Below are 27,614 nucleotides of genomic sequence, written 5' to 3'. Positions count from 1 at the left end.
AGTAAAGTGTACGGGCTGGGCAGGGTACAATTAATTGGTGGGTGCCAGTGGGCCAGATAAAATCACGTGGTGGACTGGATTGAGCCCACAGGCCATATTTTGCCTGCCCCTGTCCTAATCACTCAGTTACTGGGGCTAAAACACAGGAAGGTTCTCCCCTCTCTCCCCTGACTTATACTTCAGTACACATGCATGTGCCTGGCTAGTGCATAGCCTGCTGCACATGCTTAATGCATAGTTACACACTTCCATTGCAAGAGTAAGTGTAAAAAATGCCGAAATATGCAGCTAGAATAATATACATTAGGTGCACAAAGGGAAATAAAATTCTGGTCAAAGAGTGCAAATACTATCATCACCACTGGTACAGTTTTCTTGCTGTAACACTCTGTGGCAGAAATACAAACCCATTAGCATCCAAATGAGGACCTAAGATGTCCTGGCTCTTGATTTTCTTCCAAAAGAATGAAACATCTGACAGGCGGGAAGTGAAGACCCAGCTGATCATGCGCCTCAGAAGCACAACAGAATTTAGGAAGGCTGCACCAGGACCATACATAAGAGAACAGGTTGTCAGAAAGGGTGGCTAGTGCTGCTTTGAAGAGAACAACTCTTCAGTCCTCCATGAAGGCATTTCCACGACTGTAGTATTGTTCTGAGTGAGTACATTGAAGATCCAGGAATCTTATGGGGTGGGTCTCAAAATAAGAAAGTGTACCCCTTTCCCAAAAGAGGGATTTCCTTGTAATGCACCTGGTCTATGAGATGGGTCATGTAGCCAGTCAACAAGCAAACTTGTGTACCGGGGAATATGATCAGTTAGTGCACCTCAAGACAGCCTCAATTATGAGACTTCTCTCTGCAATTTAAAACAGACAGAACTCCAGCGCACCTCCTCTAGCGTACATAAGATATTATTGCATTCTTCATTAAGAGGGTATTTGAAGCTGTTTCTCTTTGACTTCTTACCATAATGTGCTAACTACCACAGATTAGGCATTATCCAGACTCTTCTCCAACAATCCTTTTGAACCTGAGTGACTGCCCCTTATATTTAATAGTCATTGAATAAAATGGATGGAGACTAGTGCAGAAGTTTCCACCCCACTGGAAGCAAGTGTCCAAGCTAAAACCTAGGGGCCCCTGGGCAGCAGCCATCCCACTGAGCCACATATTTTTTAGTTTGCACTGTTGTTTCTGGCCTCTGTATTGCTCTTGTCTGCCTAGTGGGCCAGCTTCAAACGGAGAGCTGGAAAATGCTTAAACTGCAGTGTGGTGGTTAGAGCACTATGCTGGGAAGTCAGAGAAGCACTTACATTCCCTGAGTAAGGAGGACCTGGATCCCAGGTCTCCTGCTTCCTGAGCAAGGGCCCTAACCACTAAGCTTAGCTGCATTATTTTATGTAGCTACATACCTGCCTGGCCAGTGCATAGCCTACAGTGCACACTCAATTTATGAATGCACGCTTACATGTACAAAGTGCAGGAATAACATAATTTCCATCTGTCCATAAATGCCAAATATGTCACTGATGCAGTTAGGAACAGTTAGGAAACTGCCATTAAGGTGCACACATGGGAAATAGAATTCTGCCCTTTGTGTATTTCCCTATTTTGAGCAAACATAAAAGATCCTCTTTTCCCATATCACTTTGGCAGGCCCAAAGACAAGTGTTGTGACTGCAAACCCTGTAATTTAGGCACCCCTGTTCAAAAGTCAGGTGGATGTACATTTATATAATCAAAGCAAGCTATAAAAAGGTTGTATTGAGGTGTTATTTTAATCAGAGTTCAGAGATGACTTGCCAAGATTACTACAGCAAGAAAGACAAACCAAAAAAAAGTGATAAAAACTTCTGATGGGAGTTGGGCATGTTGAGACTCAGTTAATGAACAATATTTGAATTCCTTTCTTTAAAGAGAAAGAAATAGTTGAGGAACATAAATAATGTTAGTCCTTTAAAAGAATTAATGAATAAATTATAATTCATAACATTCCAAGCCAAAAAGTGTTTAGTGTCTAACTACATCAGAAAAGGGGACTCTTACTGCCTGAAAGCTTATGCAAGTTTTAAGTTATTAACTGAGGATAGTATTCCCCAGGTGCAGACAGCTTTCATTTCCAGTCTGTAGTGGGAGATTAGTGCACCCTTTCAGGGTTTCACAAAAGCTCCATGTCCCTTTGTAGAAACTCTTGACACTCGTATTGAAAATGTCTGGGTCTATAGGAGACCTGCAGACCTGGACAGGCTGGACAAATGGGCAGAAAACAACAGACTGCAATTCAACAAGGAGAAATGCAAAGTACTGCACCTAGGGAGGAAAAAGGTCCAGCATACCTACTGCCTAGGAAATGACCTGCTGGGTGACACGGAAGCAGAAAGGGATCTTGGAGTCCTAGTGGACTCCAAGATGAACATGAGTTGGCAGTGTGACGAAGCCATCAGAAAAGCTAATGGCACTTTATCGTGTATCAGCAGATGCATGACGAACAGATCCAAGGAGGTGATACTTCTCCTCTATCGGGCACTGGTCAGACTGCAGTTGGAATTCTGCGTGCAGTTTTGGGCGCCTCACTTCAAGAGAGATGTGGATAACCTGGAGAGGGTCCAGAGAAGGGCTGCTCGTATGGTTAAGGGCTTGCAGACCAAGCCCTATGAGGAGAGACTGGGGCACCTGGACCTCTTCAGCCTCCTCAAGAGAAGATTGAGAGGCGACCTTGTGGCTGCCTATAAGTTCATCATGGGGGCACAGAAGGGAATTGGTGAGGTTTTATTCACCAAGGCGCCCCCAGGGTTACAAGAAATAATGGCCACAAGCTAGCAGAGAGCAGATTTAGACTGGACATTAGGAAGAACTTCTTCACAGTTCGAGTGGCCAAGGTCTGGAATGGGCTCCCAAGGGAGGTGGTACTCTCCCCTACCCTGGGGGTCTTCAAGAGGAGGTTAGATAGGCATCTAGCTGGGGTCATCTAGACCCAGCACTCTTTCCTGCCTATGCAGGGGGTCGGACTCGATGATCTATTGAGGTCCCTTCCGACCCTAGAATCTATGAATCTATGAGACTGGGTACTTTCCATAGCCCTCAGGTTATTTTCATGGCTCCCTAGTATTGTACTTTAAAGCTTGTAGTTGAAAGCTCCTAAAGTATTAGAGAGCATGAAGTCTGTTTATTCACTTGATTGTTAAAATGCCATTACTTGAATCAAAGCAGGTAACTTCACCATTCTCACAGGTACACACTGATGGGCTGTGAGTCCCAGATGTTTTGGGCCATTAATGGCAATGAGACTTTTGGACTCTGGATAATAGAAAATATTCATTTCTGTGTTTGTTTCTGCTCACTTTGTTAGTTAGGTGGCTTGACAACAACCAAACCGCCTCTTATTTATATGCCATTTGTTCTGCTCCATCCCCATTTTTTCTTGTTCCTCTCCAGCCTTTTTGAGAGCAGCGCAGCCAATGACATCTCTTCCATTTTGGCAGTTCTTTGTGTCATGGCCTCTTGCACCTGAATCTTGTTTTAGGTGTCTTGACAAAACTCAGAAAAAGAAGTATAACCCCTAAGTTTTTGAGCTCACAAGCTGAGCCTGTGGTTTCTGTCAGCCCTTCAAAGATATGTCCCATGGCTTCTCAGCCAGGTTTCGTAGTATCTAAAGGAAAAGCTTCTGGCTGTAGAAGGTTCAAGGAGCTGGAGGAATGTTAGGATATGGAGGATGGTTCAGTGTATCACTTTCTTTGCTTAGACAAGCAGATAACAACATTTCATAAGGGAGGCTTCATTGTCACCCATTGTATAAAGTCCTGGAGGCACTGGATATTTTCACTGAAGAGGATGATGAGAAAAACTTTATTTTAAATAACTCAGGAAGATGATGATGGTCCCCTTTTTTCCAGGTATGCATAAGTTGAAATACCTAGGGTTTTTAGATATTTCCCAGTAGGATAATTCATTGCTTTTTTCTAGCCAAAAAAAGAAGCTTGTGGAAGCTATTGTGTCCTTAGCTTTAGTTTCTAGGCTTCTTTGCAAGGAATCTCTGCCTCTATGACTGACATTTCTTGGCTAAAAGAAAGGGAGGCATTTTACCATGCATGAAACTGAACCTCTGGAATTCTCCAGGTAGGTTTGCATGGAGAACTGAATTATCTGTATTTAAGCAGGTCACCTAACTCCACTCATATGTAAGTGGAAAAGAGACCATCACAGTCTTTCTGAGTTATTTAAAACAATTTTTTTCTGGTCATTCTTTTCCGTGAAAAAATAACCAAATGGATTTAGGTGGGCTAATAAGGGGTGCAGATGGAACTTGACTAAGGCAAAAGTGGAGGCTGGCCTTTGGTTTGGTATATCTTTTTCCTGTTGTAGTAAGTATCTGCTCAGGCTAAAGTCATGGTTCCGGCTGTTTTCAAAGCAAAGGAAGAAGAGGACAAATCTTTAGATCAGGGTACTCAACCTCTGGCCTGCAGGCCAGATCTGACCCATGGAGCAGTGTCATCTGGCCCACAGGGCTTCTCAAGGGTCTGGAAATTTGGTAGTAGAGCAAGCAATTGCAGTGTTAATTGCTGCTCCCATGCTGCCAAATTTCCAGACCTTTGGGGAGCTCTGTGGGTCAGATAACATGGCCCTGCTTGTCTGATTGGGCTGGCACAGGAACAGATTGGATGGTACGTGGATCAAATTGGAGGCATTGCATGGCTGGATCAGGTGACACAGATCCAGATTGGGATGGCACGTGGCTGAATTGGGCAGCATAGGTACAGATTGGGGAGGGGCGCAGCTGGATTGCATGGCTTGGGTCTGGATTGGGTAGCACATAGCTGGATCCAGTGGCACAGGTCTGGATTGGGGCAGCATGGGGTCAGATCAGGGCCATACACAGCTGGATTGGAGTGGCAGAGATCTGGGTCAGGCAGCATACAGCTGGATCTGGCAGCACAGGTCTAGGTCAGGCTGACACAAGTCTGAATTGGGAGGTGTGGATCCGAATCAGAGTAGCATGTGACCAGATTGGGGCAACACAGGTGTGGACTGGGGCAGTACATGGCTGGATCTGCTAGCACGATTTCAGATCAGGTAGCATGTGGCTGGACCCAGTGGCACAGGTCTGGATTGGGAGGTAGGGGTCCAGATCAGGGTAGTATGTGGCTGGATTGGGGCAGCCTGGGTCCGAGTCAGGGTGGCATTTGGCCAAATCAGTCTGTGCAGGTCCAGACCAGAGCATGTTGGATCTGGCCCATGGACTGGTACCACACCACTCATCTGGCCTGCAGAGGCAAAAGGTTGGATACCACTGCTTTAGATGAATGGAGAAAATGGAGATAAGAAATTAGTGTTAGCTGATACCCTGCTTGATGGTCAGTTTAGGATGTAATGATAGGATAATGTTCCCATTAAGTTTCACTGATGTAACAGATCCAAAGGAGACAATTACAGAATATACAATTCTCTCCTGAATAGGTCCATCACCCCTTAGCCAAAATATTTTCAGGAACTATTGAATACTTTGCATCTCTGGCAAATAGGGCCAGAACTTTTTGTCCTGTCGTGGGAATTAGTATGTCATAGGCTTTGCCAAAGGGAAAGTAATAAAAGGCTGTTAAACCTACCAACTTCAATAACTGTCTCTGTAATGCTGTTCAGGTTACAAAGAGGCAGATGTTTACACAAGGCTACATCAGATCATATTCTGCCTCAGAATCTTTTAAACAAGTGAACAATTCTTGCTGATTATGATGGTGTGTATTAGGCCGATGTTTGTGGCATACAGAGGCAGCACATTTATTCTCATGGTACATGAGATATTGTCTCCTGCTGTTCTCTTCTGGTATCATACTGTTTGCTGGATGAACAGCAACTTCAGTCAAAAAGATAATAGTACACACTATTTATAGAGTTAGTGTAGATTCAAGACTGGTAGGAGCAAATGCAACTCTGTTGCTTTTTGAGTCAAACAAAGAGAGAGAGAGAGAAAACCAGCAACCTACCAGGCACCTGAATATGATGCATCACAGCTGAGATTTTAAATCAGTACAGGTGAGGAAAGTTCCTACAGCTACTTCACTCCACTCATTTCTGGAGAAATTGCCTCTTTTGTTACATTATCACATAAATCCTCCAGCTGAAGTCACAATGTTTGTCATCAGCAGGAGTAGGATGAACTCACAATACTAGGCAATATGATAGTCTCTTTGATTAAACATTTCCATGTAAAGAACATATCCTAGGTAAGAGTAAAATTGTGTGTGCTGTATCATTGCTGTTATTGCTGTGGGAGGTGCTCGTTGTAAGCCTTGGTTCTTGTGTTCAGCTTATCCATAAGTACTTGTTCTAAATCAATGGTGCTCAACCTGTAGCCCATAGATCAGATCCAGCCCATGCAGCTGTGTCATCTAGCTTGTGGGACTCCCCAGGGATCTGTAAATTTGGCAGCAAGGGAGCAGTGGTAGCATTAATTGTGCTCCCCTGATACCCTTTTCTGGACCCGTGGGACACCCTATGGGCTAGATGACATGGCCCTGTATACTAGATCACACCAGTACACTGTTGGGCCAGTGTGTGGTGTTGCTTCATGGCTGGACCTGGGTGCATTAGGTCAGGCCAGTGTACAACTAGATCTGGGCAAGCAGGGCCAGGCCAGGATGTGGGTATATCCGGGCACATGTGGCTGGGCTGATGTGCCAGATTGCATCCTCGGACCAACTCCACGTGCCAGCCCCATGCTAGATTCAGCCTGTGGACCAGCCCCACATCACTCATCTGGCCCAGGGGCCTGAATAGATTAAGCAACCCTGTTCTACATTTTTGTAGACTCTAAGTTCTACATTTAACTCACAAATACATAGTTTTGAGACGGGGACTGCTGGTCATTTGTTGTCTCCCTCTGATGAGCATGGTAGCCTGGTAGCGCAAGGTGCCAGGTATTTAGAGACTCTTATGTTGGTCCTGATGTGAAAGAACCTGTGATCTAAAAATATCCTTATATCTAAGTTTGATCATGCTTTTTATGTATATAAAATAAGGAATTACATCAATATAATAGAAGCTGATGTGTTATATTACTTTCCCAGCTTGCAACTGTCACGGACATGCCACTGATTGTTACTATGATCCTGATGTTGATCGACACAAAGGAAGCTTAAACATTTATGGGCAGTATGAAGGTGGAGGGGTCTGCATTAACTGCCAGGTAAAAAGGGGCTTTCATCAGTATAAATTAAGGGAAATAGGATGGTGGGCATAGAAGAATTACTATTCGAAGGATGGTCTTTTTGCAGGATCATTACAGTCAAATCATTAGTCATGCTCAAGACAATAAATAAGAAGAGTCAGTAAAAGTAACTCATGTTGTTGGAGGCCTAAAAAGTGATCACACAATTATGACCATCCTGCTTTTAGAAAGATCCCACCACTGCAGTCGTTTTGCTCTAAAAGTTAAAGCCATTTGAAAGAAGGAGGAGAGCTGACACTGCACAAGTCCAGGAGGAAAGGGAGTTGAGGGAAAGCACTTCCCCCTCGGGCTAAGGACTGGAGAAGAAGGGAGCTCTCACTCTCCACTTGTTTGAGGAGGGAGCTACAGATCCCCTTTACTTTAACACCTGCATTTCTTTAAAAGATAAATGAGTCAGTTTCCATGAATTCCACCAAGGATAAGATCAAGGGGGAATAAATTAGACATGATTAAAGTGAGACTGGGGCTTAGAAAACAGTTTCTAACCATCAGAGGAATGCAAGTCTAGACTGAATTTCTGAGCTAAGTACTGAGAGCAAGGAGAACTTAAATCATGTCAACATGGAGATTGATAAGTTCCTGGAAACGATAGTATGATACAGTGTGGATGATTTTGGAGTTGGGTGCTTGCGTTGTAGGATTGAAACCCAACGCGGGGGTGACAAGAAGTGTGTTCACTATGTAGATAGCATCTATAATAAGGTGTTGCCTAGTGGCATGGATCTTTGGTTTTGTTGCTGCTGCAAGCAGGACCTAAGCCAAAAAATGCAGTCTCAGGGGTGAAACATGGCTTTTGTACCCTGGGTGAGGCTGGCTTTTGGCAAGGTTTTTTGCACTGGAGTGGCAGATTTCCAATATTTTAGGGTTTTAAAGGCAAGCTTGTCTTTCAAAGGCAGGCTTTAGATTATAGCAAATTCTGTGGTTTGTCAGTGCAGGTTGGGTATTCACAAGGGCCTTTTCTGAACTGGGGGCCAAGTTGACCTTATAGACCCCTTCACTTAAGTGTCACAGCATGTAAAAGATAGGCACCTTCTATAGACAAGAGATCCGTATTGACAGGATTGTGCACCTAGGCTCCCTATCCAGTGAATTGGGAGATAAAGGCACTCCCAATAGGGCAATCCAGAGTGTTGTAGTGCTGAGCAGAGTGTTGAGTCAATAATAGGATGGGGCAAACTTCTGCTTTTTTTTCTTTTCTCAAAGTTTAGGCATTTGTCTCAGGGCACCACAGTAGGCACCTCAGCCATGTCTCAGGATCTAGAGCATCAAGAGGGGAGGCAGCATCTCCAGTTCATTCCTGAATGCTGGTGGTAGTGCTCCCCATTTGCCCTGTAGCTAAGTAAGAGAACTCTTGTACAGAAAGAAAGATGTAGGTTTGAGTTCCTAATTACACTGAGCAAACTCAAACCTGCATCTCCCATATTCTTGGAGGGATGTCCATACAGGTTATGCTCTGTAGAGGCAGGCATTCCCCTGATCGGGTTGGGGGGGGGGGGAATGTTATTTCTGATTTTTAGTTAGTGACTGCCTAATATTCTCACCAGGGTCTGTTTCCTCATTATATCCCTCATTCAAGACACCTGGACATTGCTTGGTAATTTACACATTACACCTTCAGGTGCTCAGACTGCAATATAGCAATCAATTTAACAACTAAGTTGAGCAGAGTGGAGAAAATGATCTATAGTGAACTCTGCCCTTTCTCCCATGTAGGGAGGGAACATGAGCCTCTTACTGACAGACTAACTCAGGCTAATCACATCCTTAAGTAAATCAAAAGACTTGAGGTTGCCTTGCTGGCTCCCACGCTCAATTGGATCGTGTGCATGCACACGCGCATGTGTGTAACAACTGCTTGGCACAGGGAGTCAATCCACACCTGAGTACACAGCTTATTCTTACTGCAGAGCCTTGGGCTGGGCTGAATTGACAGGTGATACAAACCTTGAGTTAATAACCCTCCACTGCAAAGGCTACTGAATGTTAACCAGTGGGGAAAGGAAATGAATTTCTGGTACCTTAGAGAGCTTTTTCTTTCATCTGCTCAGTTATTCTTGGGGAAGATACAAGCATTAAACAGTTCAGATTGATTTGGAAGACAGTCTTCTTTTTGTTATTATCTGATACACATGCTGACAATCAGCTGAGCAGTTTGACACACAAGGAAAACAGTTGTCATCCTACCCAGATTTTCATGAAATAGTTATATTATTGTTGTTATATTATCACGTTATTAATTAAATATTTATCTTTGCTGCCTACAAGTAATGACAAGAAGAAGAAATGTTCAGTACAGCTATATAAAATATATCCCAGGGGTAGGTAAAATACAGCCTATGCGCTGTATCTGGCCTGGAATTGATCCTGTCTGGGCCTCTGGCTACCTCTTGGAGCCTGAAGAGAAAGAGGTGCACCCCTTGCCACTCCGCTCTGCTGCAGCCAGGGCTGGGCAGTGCAGCGGATAGATTCTGCACCCCCCTCCATCCCATCCTTGGCCCTGCCTGGCTTCCCATCGGTGCTGTGGCTGTGCAGTCCTGGCATTGTGGCTGCTGGCAGTTGGGTCTGCACAGGATGAGGTGTGATGTGGCACGCTGAATAGCTGTCCTGCCTGCCCACCATGACGAGCAGCTGCTGCCGTGACACCACTACGATGTAAGTCTGTGCTGGCTGCGGAGTTGAGGGGGCTCGGCCTGGGGCAGCAGCTCCTGACTTTCCCATTGCGGCACAGCAGCTCATCACGGTGTGTGGTTGGGACGACTACTTGGTACCCCGCATCATGTCCCATCTTGTACAGGCCTGTCTGCTGGTGGTAACAGTGCTAGGACTCAAGAGCACCAACAAAAAGCAGGGGGGTCTGTGCTGCACAGTCCGGCCTGGCTCCAGCTGCGGCGGAGCAGAGTGGTGCAGGGTGCAGCCCTCCCTCCTTAGGCTCCCTGTGGCAGCTAAGATCAACTGCCATCTCCCCTCAACACCTCAGCAAAACTCAGTAAGTGGCGCTCCAGCCCAAATAATTGCCCGCCTCTGATATATGCACTTTTTATCTTATTGTTAAGTTAAAGTCAGAGATTGTACAAAAGTCAGTTAGGAGCAAGCAAAATTATTTTTACTAAAAAGAAGAGAAGAAAAGCTCTTTGTTTTCCACTTAATATGCACTATGTGGAGCTTTGTTTTCCCAATATTGTAAGATCTGTCATATTGGTGCTTCCTATTAGTTATTTTCTAATTTCTTTCAGGCTATAAAAGAGCAAAATTGACCTAAATCTATGAGGCTCGACAGTGGAGCTGATGCTGGTTGTCTGTAATTTGATTTTGTGGAAATTAAAGTGGGTTTAATGAATTAACCATGAAATCTAATTATAGCATTTTTTCATAGATTAGGCTCATGGATTTTCCTTTGCTTTTTCCATGTGTGTCATGGAAAAAGTGCTGGAAATGTATGCCTGAATGAAGAACTAATAGAAACTGAAGGATGACACAAGGATAGATATTGTTTCTTTCAAATCTGATAACAAAGCCCTATATATTCTGTTCTGTATATCTTTGTCAGGCAGTATATTACAGAGTTAGTTAAAAAGGGAGAACTGTATTTTCCATCTCAGTGTGTTACTTTAACCACTGCATTGCTTTAGAAGCAAAAAGAGAAGTCTGTAAGGGATTTTGTCTTCTAACACAGGAAATCTGTTGTAATTCAGAAGTTGTGACATTTTCTGTGTTCATAGAAGATATTTAAACATTTAAAAGGCTGTCTCTTTGACGTGTAGAAAGGCATATTTTGTGTTATTAATTTTGTTTCTTCTAACCTGATCACATTTTGATTTAATTTGAAACTTCTATTTTTATTAGAATACTTTATTCACAAAAATACACCTTTCAGTATTCTATATGGAAAAAGCCCCCATGGTGCAATTGTTTGAACTATGTAACGATAAGAAAGGATTATTAAAAAGGAGTTAAATAAACATCCAATGGTAATCATGGTTAAAAATAGTATCTTTTTCCCTGATTTAAATTAACATTTTGGCCAACTAGCCTTTTCTGTTGTAAAGTTAACTTTGATCTTGCTTATCTGATACTATCTTGGTTCATAACGATATCCAGAATTTGGACAGTTAACAAAACCATTCTTGTGAGGCTTTTTTCTCAGGCTGATCATGTCTGTTGTGGGGTTTAGGAAGAACCTAAAAAATCCACTTTTAGTCCTTTCTTGGGTTATATATTTTCCTCCTTGTTTTTCTTCCTCATTTCAATATTTTTCTCTTCCTCCATTCTGTACAGCATAACACAGCTGGTATTAACTGTGAGCAATGTGCAAAGGGTTACTATCGTCCCTATGGCATCCCAGTAGAAGCCCCTAATGGCTGCATACGTAAGTTTTTATTGATATTATATCACTGTGGGGTTTTCTGCCTTAATCAGGGCAAGGACTTTCAAAGTGCTCAGTTAATTTAGGAGCCAAGTCAAATTGACTTTTTATGTAGTTTAAATGCTTTAGAAAATGTTTATACAAAGCCTAAGGTATTTAGCATATTAAGTAAATGCTGAGAAAGTGGAACTAAGCAGGGGAGAAGAACTGAATTGCCAGTAAGTTTGTAGCAGATGGCAGAAGTGTCTGCCACTATGTAAACACAAGAAGTGGGAGAAAGGTAAAGACAATCTGTAATGTCAGCTGAAGCAGACCCATGGATGGTTTTAAAACAGCTGTGATAATTTTGTCTTGTGGTGATTGGAAAGCCAGTAGTGCTGACAGAGGGTAGGAGCAATGTATTTGCACCTTTTCACACATAGGAAAATGTGTCCTTCTGCCAGAATCTGGGGCCCTAAAAAGGTTAATTGCTTCAGACAGAGGCAGATAGATGAAGGTTTCAACCCATATGGACAGGAAGTAGTGGCTTTCAAAGAGCAGTAATTTTGAAGTAGTTAGGGAAGGCACAGCTGCTGTGAATTAAGTTATCTGTAAATCTTAATAATGCTTGGCTACTTTTCATGGCTGTTATAAAATATTTATATAGCACTTTCAAGGTGTGAAGTAATATGTAATTGCTCAATTCTAATATTTATTTAAATAATGAGACGCATGTAAGTGCAATTGAAATTCCTGTATTAACAATGTTATATTGCTTTACCAAAAAATAAATCAAATCATTTCAAGAAAGTGTTTAACTGACGTTATTGACTTAGCTTGCAGTTGTAATCCAGAATATTCAAGTGGTTGTGAGGAAGGATCTGGTCGTTGTCATTGTAAACAAAATTATCGGGGAGAGAGCTGTGAACAGTGTGCTGAAGGATACTATGATTTCCCATTGTGTGTCCGTAAGTGAGACACTCCTGTCTTTGACAAGGTTCCTGTCATTTTAACATGCATCTGAACAAGAAGTTAATATGCATTGTCTTGCACCTTCAATATATTTTAGTTCAAAAGCGCTCCACTGCCGTTTTTTCAGCGCTGACACATATTTCTCTATTTATACAAATGCCCCAAATGCTCAAGCAATTAAACACATGCTAAGTGCCTAAATATCATAGCAAAGTTACAACTTTTCATTGGAGGATATCTCCAACTGGTATTAAGTAACATATGTTTAGCTTTGGTCAGACTTCTCCATGGTGATAATACAAGTTCAAGATTCCAGCATGGTACAGAGCCTGGGACTGAAAATTTGCTGATTATTGGTCCCAACCCAGGCATTGCACTGGGGCTGGTTCAGGACTGCCAACAGCAGAGAATCAGCTTGCCCCATGAATGCAGTGATAGGAGTGGCATCTTGTCCCAGATTTTGTTCTCCCTCCTCCCTTCAACAGTTGCAGAGTCCTGGCTCAGCCTGGCATGGCAGTGGCAGGCACTTCTGGCCTAGGCAGTGTTGGGCATGCAGTGGGGAGGGTGTGGGCTCCAGGTATGGGGCATGAATGTTCTCACATATAGATGTGCAAATTGTGGTGCCAGCGCTGGGGTCTTTGTGTGTGATTGGAGGTGGGGGGTTAACAAATGAGCAAATAGATAGGTATTAATTATCATCATTTCCGTTTTACAGAGAGGTTAAAAAGAGAAGGGAAACTTAGACTCGAATCTCAGAGTTTGAAATGTATTTAAGAAATGGATAGACAGTTTATCTGTAAGTTAAGTCATGAATTCTAATCCTAAAGCTGTGGGCAACTCGTTTAACTTTGGCTCAGTTTTCCCAACTGTAAAATGAAGATTATAACACTTTAAACTCATATGGCTTCTCACCTGTGGAATGTGACTGAGAGAAAGGGGGCAACTAGCCAGACATTGTCCTTGAGGGCCTCTCAGCGTTGGAATTTTTCCCTATTTTCCTTGATCCAAAATAACCCTTATTTGTTGACTTTCAGGAGAGACTGAAATTAATTGTTTTGCAGTGAAAGATTAGAAAAACACATGTTTAAGAAAGATCTTAAATATGTTGGGTTGTTTGGTGTTATAGATACATTAATTAATGATTGAAGGAGTGGTTACAGCATTGCTAATGAAACACAGTGCAAAAGGTGCTTGTATAAATCAATAGAAACAAAAATGGAATGATAAAAATGCAGCTGATTATGTAGATTATGACTTTATTCAAAATTGTAATTAAGTTATGTCTAGATCTATCAGTTATTAAAACAATAAGCTAATATGAGCAGTTATAAAAGCTGAAATATTGTAGGGCATCTCAAAATAGCATAGTTTTTTTTCCCAAGAACATGCAAAATATAAATTCAAAAAACATAGAATGCCAAAAATGTATATTCACTGCATAAAAGCAATGGTATTAGGAACAGATTCAAACAAAAGAGAACTGTGTTTCTGTTAGTTGATAAGAAAGCTTTTGCCTGGGATTTGGAACTTTGGTTCTGATTCACTGCAGTGGTATTCCAGTTTTACAGCTGTGTAAAGTGATTAAAATCTGTGGAGTTATTCTGCTACAAAACTGAAGTGAAACAGTGAGAAATCTGTCTTTTTTTATGTGCAGAATGCCGAAGAAGCAATTGTCAGAAATTGAATGGTGATGAGCCCATCTTATGCAGTAAAACCTCCCAATAAAGTGTAACTTAACTTTTCCAAACATTACTAATCTAACAGCAGGAGATGTGTTGGACAAGCTTTTTGGGCATCAATTACCCAATGTCAGGTCTAAGAAAGTTCCTCTAAGACCTGAGGAATAGCGCTGTTTGAAAGTTTTTTTTCAACAGCTTTCCCAACTATAACGTTGATTCAATAAAGATGTCACAGAAAATGATTACCTCTTGTACATTTCTTGTCCCATCAACGTGGCAGCAACACTCCAACTATGCTAAACTAAAGGTGCCATATTTCTTGACTTTCAAAGATGTGCTGCTTAGATGGATCCTGATCCTGGGACACTGAAATTCATGGGTGTCTTTGAGTGAGCTTCAAGTGAGGCCCACAATCAGCTGGTGGAGGTGAATCTTCCTGGGGTCATAGCCCTCATTCCTAACCTCATGAATTTCCAACTGGAAATCTGCCCAGAAGCCACTGCAAACATCTTTACTTCAAGAACAAGGAAGAGATAAAGGCATAGCCACAGGAAATAGAATTAGTGGCAACAAACAAAGCTGCAACACTGAAGCCTAGAGTTTTGGGTTTTTTTCTAAACAGCAACATTAGAAACCTGTCTACAGAAGGGGGATCAGCAAGGTAAACTTACTGAATTTGCAGCTGACTTTTGGCCTTCTGAGGCTTTTTTTTTTGAGAGGGAACAATCAGACCCTAGGTTTGGACTTGGATAGGGGACAGAGAAGGGAAGGACTATTTCATCTTATTGCTGGTTCCTTGTTATCACTTCCTAGAAAACAAAAATCAAAACTGAACATGGTTTCTGGAGTCTTCTAAAGATGATATAGTATTTTTATTAAAAGCAGGTGGGTTTTTGGAATGATCTTATGTGAAAGAAATCATCCATTAATTTTTTTTAACCAGTATTCCTATTTGCCTTTTTGTTTATAAGGAATTCCTATTTATACTTTTACTACTCCAATTCCAGAAGATCCTTTGGCTGGACATATAATAGGCAAGTTATTTCTCTTTATTAATATTTAAGAAATGTTTGTTCTCTGTACAGTATAATGTTGCAATTTTAGTTCTATTGCAATAGCATCTTTCTCAGTATTTTTCTTCTTACCAGACATTTAACACACATTCATGTTTGCATTTAAAAATTTGGTAGACTACATTCAGAATGAAATATGGGTAAAAAGAAATCTAGAAAACCTCAGGAAAACACCTGCAAAAGAAGGGAATCTTCTTGCTTGATGCCTTCATGAATAGACCCATCACAATTTTCTGATAGATATACAGTTTGTCAGTTGTTCACCAGTAGTAATCTCTTTACTTAAGGCCACCTAGTCTCTACTTATTGAACTGAAAAATATTGTGTCATACCCTTAGCAATATAGAAGTGTTGTAAGAGCTATGGATTTTTTATTTTAAGATTGTATAAGATTATATATTTCTCATTTAAAGGTCTCATGCAAAACCCATTGAAATCCATGGAAAAACTCTCAGTAACTTCACTGGTCAAGCCCTAACTGAAGTAATGTTTTTATTTTTCAGTATAGATTTTCACATTTTAGAACTGAGAAATTATCTTAAATGGGCTCATATAGATAAGTATTTACACTGCATTTTGCTGCTAGTAATTTTAAAATTCTTCTGATCTTTGCAAAATACTAGAAAAGGTATTTTTTCCTTATATTTACTAGCATTGACTGAGCTTTAGTTTGTTTGCGTGTAGAAAAGGTTTTTTTCCTTTGAAAAGCATTAAATCTTTCAAATATGATTAAACATAAATCCATTTACACGTATCCAATTCCTAATAGTTTTTCTTAAAACTTAGGCAAAATACTAAACCCTGCTGTGTTCACGCATAGACTTGTTCATTCATGGCCAGTTTCTTTTTGATCTGACTGAGAATGACTTTAGATGCATACTTGTAATAGCTGCAAGTTTGTATTCCTGACAATACAGATTATAAAGGAGTTTGTCAGAGAAGTGCATGCGTGTACACAGTTATTAAAATGGAACTTATGTATGAGTGGCATGTAGTTAAATATGCTGATTAAAAAGGAAGAGTTTTTTTTAACCAGAAGTGACTCCTGATCAGTTTTACTGCACTTACATATAAGGATCTTCATGTGTTTTTTCACTGACTGCATTTAACTTTTTGTTTTTCCTTTTATATTTGAAGGTGGCTGTAAACCAGGATTTTTTGGCCCTCAGTGTCAGCGTAAGCTCCATCATTTCTTTTATGTTTGGAGCCCAAATTCCATACAAATGGCAACATATTATATCCAAGTGTAATGTGAACTGCAAGACTGTAACACTGTTATTTCTCTTTCTTAAATGTTCTGTGTAGCTTGCCAGTGCTATGGCTCAGGAGTTTTGGATGGTGACTGTGATGGAAAGACTGGACAGTGCAGATGCCGGGCTGGATTTCAGGGATTTTCCTGTGATACTTGTGCAGTGGGGTATTTTCATTACCCTGTCTGTCAGAGTAAGCAACAGTATTCTCTTTCAGTAAATAAGATATTGCACCTGCATCCACAAGCATATACCCTTATCTGTGTAGAGTGATTAGTCTCTTTTGGCAAGGTTGGGGCCTTCATCAGTGAATCTGGCTAGGCCAGGGGTGTCAAACATGTTTTGTAGGTCAGAAAATTTGGGGGCATGGCTGGCTACTTGGCCTATGGTCTCTGCAGTTGCTGCCACGAGCACTGCTGATCCGGCCCATGAGGAACCCTGCAGTCTGAATATAGCCACCGGCAGAGAGTAAGTTAGCTTCTCTGGTCACTTGTACCTGTGATGGGATTTAGTCCTCAGGGTTTTATTTTATGCCTCCTAAATTGAAACAGTGGGTTTTTAATTGAAACCCACCATTTCAATATTTTCATCATGTTACGGTGAGGGGCCTGATCTTTGTTTTGTTTTGTTTTGTTTTGTTTTTTTTTGGGGGGGGGGGGTCAGAGCTGGAGCCTGCCCATGGCCAGGGGGTAAACTGCTGGCAAGCCAACCATCCCCTTAACTGCAGGGGGGCCCCAGTCCTTTCCTCCACGGTGGTGGTGACCCCCTGGGGCCACCCACATGGGCTGCTAGCAGGCTGGGTGCTGCTCCAGCTCAGAGGCAGCACCTGGCCCGATCCAAGTCTTTCCCAAGCCTGCCCACTGGAAAGCCCATGAGCGCTGTTCTTTGAGCCCACCTGAGGTACAGCGCCTGCCAGGCTTCCAGTGGATGGGCTTGGAGAGATTTGGGTCAGGTCCAGTGCTGCCTCTGAGCTGGGGCAGCACCCAACCTGCTAGCAATCCACCTGATCTAACACTTCCCTGAGCCCGCCCAGGCTTCTAGAGCCCCATGCACCATCCCTGCTTCTTTCTTTGGCTGCCAGCATACCCAGCCACCCTCTTGCTGCCTTCCTGCACTGCCCCAGGGGCAAGCCAGCCCATTCCTGGAAGGCCCTAGGTGTTCTGCCAGCTATGGGAGCCTGCTGAAGGCAGAAGTGGCAAGGGGCCCAGTCCTTTTTTTTTTTTTTTTTCTGCGGAGCCTGCCTGCTTCTGCCATGGCAAGGGGGCGAGCTGCCAGCTACATTGTTGAAATTCGCAACATTCCAAACTAAACTACATCCTCATGTAGTTTAGTTTGCAATGATGCAAACTCACCTAAACCCCCCAAAACTGGTGCATGTGTAATGTGTGACACCATTAAGTTACACAAATGACATTTTTGTTGTGTGTACATTGTGAAAACTGTCATATGTACAAGCATCCTCTAGGCCTAAACTGATAAGAAGGCAAAGGTAGAAAAAGGTATTGAGAAGGGATGTTCTGGTAAATCATAAAAGTTAATTTTCAAAACCTTTATTTTGGGCTTAATTTGTCCTGACAACCTCCCTTTGAAGTGTTGTGACAATGAGTGCCAGAAAGCTATTAGGCTTTTAAATTACTTTTACTGTCCACTTGTGTCCAAGAGATTCTTCTTATGTATTTCCTAGTCCCTCCCAGCTGCAGTTCTGAACCCAAACTGTGACTGCTTACTCTGAAAATAGTGGAACTATGGCCAGCATAAAATACTGTTCAGTGTGAATAAGGGTGGTGGAATCCATCCCAGAATGAGGATGCTGTGGTAGTGCCTTGATAGTGATATTTAAAGTAGTAATCACTCTGGGTCAGATCCCTCCAGGCTTATACAGATAGCCTAGTCTCTCCCTTCACCAATAGTTGTGTTGAGTCACTAGAGCTGCTACTGAGTAATTTGAATAAGGGCGATAGAATCTGGTTCTTTGTATTGGAAATATGGCACCTGGGCATGTTTTCAGAAAAGGGGAAGAAGAGTGATTGTGCAGCTACTGCCACTGAAGTTCTCTTCTTGTTTGTAGTGTGTGAGTGTAATTCAGCTGGTGTCCTTCCTGAAATCTGCAATTCTCTTGGGAAGTGTCTTTGCCGTTTTGAGGTGGGTGGTCCTCAATGTGACAACTGTCATCCTGGCTACCATTCTTTTCCTACCTGTCAAGGTAAGGGCATAGATAATAAGTTGAACATTGAATTAACCACTGAATGGCCACATCATCATGATTGTACCTCCTGTCTCTTCTTGCCTCGACTGAAAACGAATTTACTGTTGCAAACATGTAAGAGTCTGTCTGGTTCTTCATGGTGAAAGTTCACAGTTTCCCCATATGGAGTTGCTGCTCCTGAGTGCCAACACTGATAGTAATACAGGGCAAGTTTTCAAAGTAGAGAAGATTCATTTGCTTGCTTTCTTTTTCTGCTCGGCATTCCCTGGACAAATTGAGGCCTACAGGGTGCAGATGAGCATCTGCATCCTTATAAACTATCAGTTTTGTAAAACTTACAAATAAGACATTCTTTATTTTGCAAATGAGAAATTTTCATTTTCCCCTTATGAGCCATCTCATGTTTATTTTGAGACCTGGGGAAAGATGCTGGATCCATCTCTGTTCATATTTGTACTTCATAGATAGATGATGTGAGGAAAGTTGTTAATTCAAGGTGTAAGTGGGGCAGACCCTTAGTGCTGAGGTGAATTTTACTCTGAGAAAGAATAGGTGAAGTCTCTTGTTGCCATAAAATTTCTGATGCATATTTACATGCTCACCTGAATGCAGGTATGGGCTATAGATGACTGCTTCCTACTGTATTACTTTCTTGTGTTAATAACTATAAATATAGGGCTGACAAATTATTTAAAAATGTGATCATGATTAGTTGTGCAATTAAAAAATTAGCCACAATCGCAATTTTAATCACACAGCTAAAAATCAAAATTATGCACAGAAAAACTCAAAATTTTGAAAAATTATGCAGGTACTTTGTATGGCTGGGGGGTGGGTTTGGGGTATGTGTGGGGGGAATTTGTGAAGATGTAGGGGGCTGTGGGCATGTATGTGGGGTTTGGAGCCTGGGGAAGGGGGACCCCAGCCCACCCTGGCAGAATGTGGGGTACTTTGGGTCAGGAGTGAGGAGCGGCAGCAGGGCTGGTGGGGCTGTGGTTTGGGAGTGAGAGGTAGAGGCAGGGCATGGGCATACCACTGACCCTTCCCACAATCATTTTACCCATCCCACAGATGTCCTCTTTTTGGAAACTGGAAATATGGTAATCCTACAGGAATGCAGCCCAGTGGCATGTGGAGCAGTGCTCAGCAGATAAGTCTTTGGAGGGGAAGGGGCAGGGGAGCATATCGAGAACCCCATGGTGAGGGAGGCAGTGGGGCAGGGGTAGGGGCTGGGGTGAGTGGGACCTTGGGGTTGGGGCCAGGGCAGCTCATGGGATGGAGCTGCGGGAGGCTCATCCAGGAGTGCAGGGCAGAGGCTGATCCCTTGCTGCTGTGCACACCCCTGGGGGAGGCATGGGGAGCATGTGCTCCTTGAATGTGTGTGCAGGGTAGAGGTGGGCTGCCTGTTGTGGGCTGGGGCTCTGCACCCTGCTGCCTTTGCCCCAGGAGCCACATGATGCCATGTTGTGCCTCCCTCTGCTAGGCGGGCAGGGATCGCACAGCCAGTGCATGGCACCCAGGACAAAGGCAGCAGGGCATGTAGCTTCAGCCCACAGTGGGCAGCTCACCTCTGCCCTGCACACAAAACTGGGGGGCATATGCCCCCCATACCTCCCCCAGGGATGTGCACAGCAGCAGGGAGCGTCTCCCACCGCTGCACCCCTGGACGAGCCTCCCGTGGCTCCGTTCCACAACCCACCCCAGGCCTGGCCCCAGGGTCACATTCATCCCTGCCCCTGTCCCATTCTCTCCCTCACCATGGGAGCCTTGATCTGGCCATTCCACCTCCTCCCGCTCCTCCTCCCACCCCTTCCCCTTCCTCTTCCCCTCTACAGACTTATCTGTTGGACACTGCTCTACACACCGCCAGGCTGCATTCCTGGCCATGTGCATGCTGCGGCTGTGCGCCTGCACATGGTGTCTTGATATGGCACTGATATATCAGTACCCCTCCCCACCCCCATTTCCTCCTGCAGCAGCCCAGAGCCCACACTGCCATGTAGCTCTTCTGCACTGCCATTACCACCCTGCTGGGAAGCCTGGAGGTGGGGATGACAGTGGTGGAGAGGAGCCGGGAGACAGGCTGCAAAACCACATGCATGATAAACACGTTAAAAAAATTAACGTGTTGATTGGTCCTTGTATTAATTGTGCACATTAACAGCAATTAATTGACAGCCCTAACTATAATTGATGCCTTCTTTATGGGCTCTGTGTACTTGTTATATGCCCTGTGAAAGGACTGCAGAATCCTTTATGCTTTTAAGAAAAATACAAAATAATAGATTTAGTTAAAAAACAAAATGGATGGAATTAACAATTACTGTACTGCTGTGCCTTTTTGGATCTGGAGCACATTAAAATGTTCTAATGAAAAACACTGAATCAACATTCTTCATTGGTACATGCAGTTCAGTGGTTTTAAAATACTAACCCCATGCAATATATATTTTTTAACTTGGAAGTGAATCAAGTAGCAAACTAGTAGAGCAAATGAAGCCCATATTGAACTAGTTTGAACTTTTAACACTGAAGCCTGAAATTAAATATAAAAGGCATAAATTAGCATAATAAAAACAAGTCACAGAAAAGACTAAAGAAAGGTAATTGAACAGAACAGAGAAAAGTTAAATGGAGATCCCAAGTACAAAAAAGGTGTCAATTTCTCCTTTACAATTGATTACTTAAATATAATTATAAAACAAAAGTGAGAATAGATGGTAAGACCGTAGTTAATAGTTTTCTATGTAACATATTAGCAGAAATACTTAAATTGATCATAAAAAGAGTTGTGCTTAGTACCCAGTGTTATCCATCTGTGTGCCCACCCCATTTGGAAGCATATCACTGTTCTCATCAATTATATGCACTAGTCTGGACTAGGTTTTCTTCTTTCTTATAGCTTGGTCCTGCCTAATTGAAATCAAAAGGAGCAATTCCCTTATTTTAATGGAAGTAGGATCAGAGTTAAACACTTATATTGATTCAACTCTATTAAAATGAGAAGGAGAGTTTAACCATCTGCCTTTAATATGATGTATAGCTGCAGGCATTGGTGCTACAGAAGTAGGTGTGTTTTATGTTTTGAGGAGAGGTGAATGTAGATTTGCTGGGGTAGAATTCCTAGCTCTCACTGAGTACGAGCCCTACAACTTTCCTTGAGCATGTGAAACGAACACAGAATAAGACAGAATTGGCTTCTGGAGCGAGAGGTACTGAAAGGGGAACCAGAAACATAGAAATGGAAGCAATACACAAATAGCATGTGCCTTACTTGTTTTCATTTCTAGTTGTCAGAACAGCAGCAATGATGGGACTGAATTAAGTCTTTCCACTCATTTGTTTTTGTGGTCAGATATTTGCCAAGTGTTTGAACACGACCCCTTGGCTCAAGCTTATGACCACAGATTCCTAAGTGGTCTTAAATACTAGCTATGCCCAGGATTGTTTTGCTTCTGAGATCAGGCAAGAGCAGGTGCATTGGGTCCAGAATATTAGTAGATTTGTAACTGCTGTAAAAGCACCAACCCAGACAACAGTTACAGCCCGGCAGTGTGATTCATGCCTGTACACAGCAAATAAATCAGCTGTTTTGCACTGTGGTCGTCAATTCACATGACATTTTGTTGAAACAAAAGTAGGTCAGCAGTTTTTAATACGTACACTTTGTATCCAATGCTTAGGCTGATAAATTGCTTCTTAGTCATTATGGCATACCAGTCCAGATAGGGTCCTACCTTATGAATACTTATTTTTTAAGACTTTAAATACTTAGCCTCAAGTTTTCAAAGTAAATTGGTTTCAAAGTAAATTTCCGTCCCTTACACGTAGTTTGCAAAGGATCAGACTAAATCTTTAAACTATAAATTATTGCATCACAGTAAGAACAAGATTATCACAGTTAAGACAGTAATTGCATTCTAAGTTCCTATTTGAAGATGTTTATTTTTTTTCTGGTAAAATTATGGTTTTGGTCAAATTCCTCATGGTTGTTTGAGTCAAAGGTGAGTTTTTTTTGGAGGGGGGGTTGTTTTGTTTTTTAAATAACTGGTGGTTTAGTCAAATAGCTGTGTGGGTAGTTATTTATTATTTTTACTTTGGCAGAGTGTAGCTGCAATGCACTTGGCTCAGTGGACAATAGATGTGGTCGTAGAGGTCAGTGCCAGTGCCATCCCAACTATGCTGGTCTTAGATGCGACCAATGTGCTCCGGGCTATTACAGTTACCCCAGTTGCTTACGTGAGTAACACCCATTCCTTCTTTTGCTCTGCTTTTCTTTTGTTTGCTGTTACACAGAGGAAATCAGTAATTCCCTCAAAAGCTTTTTCATATAAAACTTTGAATCAGGCAAAGGTGCAGGTCAGTAGAGGCAGGAAGAGTGATAGTTCTCCTTCCTTCTATTTATTGGGGACAAGACTTGTAGGAAACTCTGTAGGCCAGATATAGAGATTATACCTTTACTGGTATACGTAATCAGAAACCAGTCTGTACCCAGAACAGAACAGAAGTGTGGCGCACACAGACTGGTTTAAAAACGGTGGAACCTGGTTTAAAATTTGGCCTCCCTCCAACCAAAGTATGAATGTGTGCTCTGTTCGCTACTGATCTAAACTGCACCACTTACAGAAAACTGCATAACTTAGATCAGTTCCACTTCAGGGTTTTTGAATGTCTGTACCTAGCCTGTGGGACAAGTAGGTGAGGTACCACCTTTACTTCCTGGAAACCTCCCTACCTGCTCAGGCTGTGTTTCAGCTAGGGTTTATGTTAGTGCCTACAGAGCAAAATGAAAGTATGACTGCATCATGTGTAGGCATAGCAGGTTGAGCTTTGAACTAACAAGCATAGGCAGAAATAGCAGTGAAGCCACAGTGACACAGGTGTCAGAACTTGCTAGCAACTACAATATGAACCCAGAGTCCCTTGAGGTGTTTCACTCTGCTAGTCTGTGCTGAGGTCTGTGCTGCCATGTCTTCGTTGTTGTTGCTTGTGTTACCTGGATTACAGCAAGTATAAGTTAGCCTGCTGCAAGTGCACCTCAATTCTGTTGTGTAGACCTATTCTGAAAGTCCAGTATAAACAATGGCCTCAACCTTTAGCAATTCTAGCTTGGTCAAGTAAAACCTTAGTCAAGAAGCTAGGTTTAACTCAAATAGTTTGCCTTAAAGTAAATGATGCATTGCAGATTTTTTGAGGTATATTAGCCTGTGGCTAGTTAGCACATGCTGTAAACTTTCAGTCATGTCAATAACTTTACTGGTATGAGCAGTTCCATTGATTCAGTCCAAAATCAATTACTTGGTTAATATCACAGATCCAAGATAAATTACAATTATCAAGTAGATGAAATGTTCAAGCTGTGTTTTTGAAATCAAACTAGCTGCAAATAGTTTTCCATAATTTCAGGATGGTTGTGATGGTCCCCATGTTACTTGACCATCATGAACAGGAATTTTTTTCTCTTGAGAATCAGCTTATTAATATTTGTTTGTGATTTGCAATGCCTGACAAATTATATTGTTTAAAAGCATGGTTATACCCACGTCTCTGGAAAAAGCCAAACAAAAAACCTAATTGATTTTTTTTTTTCCCCTCTCTGTGTACAGCTCTCTCTATTGAGGAAATAAACTTCTATTTTGTAAAAACAGTTGTCATTGGCAATTTCATCTTTGTAACCTGGATCTTATAGAGCAGTGGTTCTCAACCCACAGCCCAATCAGCACACTACTGTGGCCCATTTGACAGCCTGTTAAAAAAATGTAAAGATTGCGGCCTGCAGTTTGTTAGAGTAAGAGAGAAAAACACAGGAAATGGCAGGTTTCCCCTTGCAGGCTGGCAGAATTCCAGCTTGCAAGGGCCTGCTTGGGGCTGGAGGGAGTGGGAGGAGGGTGATTGGAGCCAGGGAGCACCACATGCATGTGTGCATGCATACATACATGTGGCAGCCAGGCAGTGTGGAGATCAAGTGAGTCTATGTGGGGTGGGGCAGATTGAGGCCCTCATGGTGAAAGGAGGGAGCGAGTAGAATAGGGCAGGGCTGGGCTGGGGGTGGGGACACTACCCAGCTGGAGCAGTGCATGGGGCCCAGGGCCAAGGTGGCAATGTACAGCCATGGGGCCCAGCCAGGGTGCAGGACGAAGCCACAGGCAGCTTGTTCAGGGGCAGAAGGGAGGGCTGGCTCCCCACCGCTACACAGTTCCTGGTGAGAGAGACATGGGGGAGCGTGTGCCCCTCATATTTGTGCATCGGGTGGGGGCAGCTGTGGGCTGCCTGCTGCAGGCTCAGGGCTGCCCTGCTCCCCTACCCCTGGAGGCCTCTGCAGCAGAGTGGGGCGAGGAGGCTTGGTGCCACTCCTGGGAGCCCCATGCCAGCTGCACCACCATGGCAAGGCTCCCCCTGCCCTCCTGACAGCAGCAGGGGCACAACCCTGCTTCACCACTGCTGCCAGGCAGACAGGGGGCACCTTGCCATGGCAGTTCAGTCGGCGCAGAGCTCCTGGTAGCGGTACCAAGCCTCCCTGCCCACTGGTTCCGGGTCCCGCCCGCTGGGCTGCAGAGGCCCCAGGGGAAGGCAGCAGGGTGGGGAGGCTGGAGCCCACAGTGGGCAGCCCTTATCCGCCCCCTCCCCATGGGTTCTGCTTCGGCCATGCCACCAGAGGCTTGGGGGGTGGAGAGCCAGGTTCTGCACTCTGCTTCAGCCCCAGCAACTGCCACCTCAGCTGGGACCAGGGAACCTCATCTAGACAAAACCACCACCTCAGCTGGGACCGCTGCCAGGGCATGGAGCTGGGGGCCCCCTCAGCTGTGCGATGTGGCCCACATAACACATTGAGAGCTGCAAGTGTGGCCCAATATAGCAAATAGGTTGAGAACCACTTCTGTAGAGAAATGCTTAGTTTCATGAGCTGAGTAGTTACATTCACTTCACCGGGATTACTTATAGGGCATAAACTGAGAAAATAGACAGATGAAGAAATTATACCAAGTCAAAAGTAAAGAATAACGAAAGACTTTTGGATGCAAAGAGTTGGGGTAGGAGCATTAACTCCTATCTGCTAAACCATGGTAATGTAGCCTTATTCCATTCAGGGGAAAGCTGTCCTGCTTTAGGAGCCAAACATGATAGTTATCATTCTTCATCCCCTTTAACGAGGTATAATTTGTTTGTCTGTCCCTCCTTTAAGTATATGTAAACATTGTGGCAAGACTGGTGTCTTGTGGACAGAAATCTGAAGATAACCCCAAACCAAACTGTTTTCATGGTAAAATTCTTCTGTTGCAAAGACCTTGGGAACACCACAACAGGCCAGAATGTTTTTAATATTATGGATTCCTATTTGAAAACTCTGTGTCTATCTTATGAATCAAGTTTGCACACCTAATATTGTTGACATTGCATGGCAACCCACAACACCCTTGAAAGGATTCTCAAGGCACCTCAGGGTGTCACAGCACCCTGGTTGAAAATCATTGGTCTGGAGTATGATTTAAAGGTAAAAAAAATATTTAGCTTTTTATGCCATGTCCTGCCATCACCCCTTTAGATCCTCATCTAGACAAAACCGTTGCTTTTGTTTTTCAGTAGCGATATGCAAACGCAAGTGCACAAACTCTTTTTTTTGCTCTTGGAATGTAAGAAAGAACAGAAAGATGAGTGAACTGTAATTTCTGATAACAAGTTCAGTTATTGTTTAGAATAAAAATGAGTAACCAAATTGACATATCGCCACATACATGGAATTGCATGCTTTTCATAAGGCACACAGATTTTATGGTGATTAGTACAATATAAATGACTACCTAGAACACTGATTCTCAACCAGGGTGCCATTACAGCTGTTGAAGGGTGCCACTGGGAGAGAGGCTCTTGTGACGAGATGAGTGTAGTCTTTTTCCTGCCAACTGCTGCTTTTCCTTCCCCGGCCCCTCTTCAAGCAGATGAGCACTATAATACGTTAATTTTTGACATAGGGTCCACATAATTCACAAAGGCAATGGAGGGGTGCCACCAATCAAAAAACATTGAGAGCCTGTGACCTAGGAAGAGCACTGTTTTTCAGTGAAAATTCAGAGAAGTAATGATCACAACTTTTAAAGCATCTCAGTCTTGAAACAAGTTATTTCCCATTACAAACAACCTGAACCTTATTATCTCTATAACTAATTTATTTTTGTTCAGCTTGTCAGTGTTCTCCACATGGTTCCTACCATGGCACATGTGAGCCAGCAACAGGGCAGTGTGAGTGTCGAATAGGCATTACAGGGCAAAAGTGCGACAGGTGCCTTTCAGGAGCCTATAATTTCCCCTATTGTCAAGGTATGGTTTATGATGGAAATAAAATTATTTTATTTTGGCAAATTGCATAAATATCTACCACAAAGCACTTTAAAACACTTTATTGTACATAAGTTCCATAGAAATCCCACTGAAACAAGCAAAGAATACCTTGGGAATATAAATCAATCATGTGAACTAATGCATAATTTTTTTCTCTCTCTTCATACACTGGACTTTGTGAATTTGACCTTTTTTAATTGGTGGCATAGTCAATTAAAAAAAAATAGCCTTCATTCTCAGTGTTCTCTCTCTTTCCCTTTCACTCCTTGGCTAGGGACAGAAGTTGCACACAAACTGGTTTAAGTAATCAGAAACTGGTTTAAAACTATATCAGACTTAACTGATTTAGATCAAACCGGTTTAAAACTGTATCAGACTTAACTGATTTAGATCAAACCAGTTTATGAAACTTCTGTCCGAGACCCCTTCCTGGTTCAAGTTAAATCACAGTCCCCCAGCATCCCAGCATGCTTTGCAGCCCTGGGCTGTCTTCTCCAGAGTGCAGGGCTGGCCCCACCCCTCTGCTT

The 27,614-nt window shown here is 42.8% G+C and overlaps 1 protein-coding gene across 6 annotated transcripts in view; it reads left to right on the top strand.

The window, feature by feature from the left end:
* The window catches only part of LAMA3 (laminin subunit alpha 3), a 193,327-nt gene that overhangs the window by 47,218 nt on the left and 118,495 nt on the right, over positions 1 to 27,614 (top strand). For 3 of the 6 annotated variants that reach the window (XM_059724168.1, XM_059724167.1, XM_059724172.1), the window contains exons 8-16: positions 7,068 to 7,186; positions 11,504 to 11,594; positions 12,407 to 12,538; positions 15,193 to 15,255; positions 16,432 to 16,470; positions 16,600 to 16,737; positions 18,613 to 18,747; positions 22,855 to 22,989; positions 26,929 to 27,066. In XM_059724168.1, the coding sequence (XP_059580151.1) occupies positions 7,068 to 7,186; positions 11,504 to 11,594; positions 12,407 to 12,538; positions 15,193 to 15,255; positions 16,432 to 16,470; positions 16,600 to 16,737; positions 18,613 to 18,747; positions 22,855 to 22,989; positions 26,929 to 27,066 (990 nt within the window). The remainder of the gene's footprint in view (positions 1 to 7,067; positions 7,187 to 11,503; positions 11,595 to 12,406; positions 12,539 to 15,192; positions 15,256 to 16,431; positions 16,471 to 16,599; positions 16,738 to 18,612; positions 18,748 to 22,854; positions 22,990 to 26,928; positions 27,067 to 27,614) is intronic. The other 3 variants (XM_059724169.1, XM_059724170.1, XM_019487213.2) reach the window with 3 other exon arrangements.

The sequence above is a fragment of the Alligator mississippiensis genome, chromosome 3, assembly GCF_030867095.1.
Source record: "Alligator mississippiensis isolate rAllMis1 chromosome 3, rAllMis1, whole genome shotgun sequence".
Classification (NCBI taxonomy): Eukaryota; Metazoa; Chordata; order Crocodylia; family Alligatoridae; genus Alligator; species Alligator mississippiensis.
This window is presented reverse-complemented; position numbering and strand designations above follow the sequence as displayed.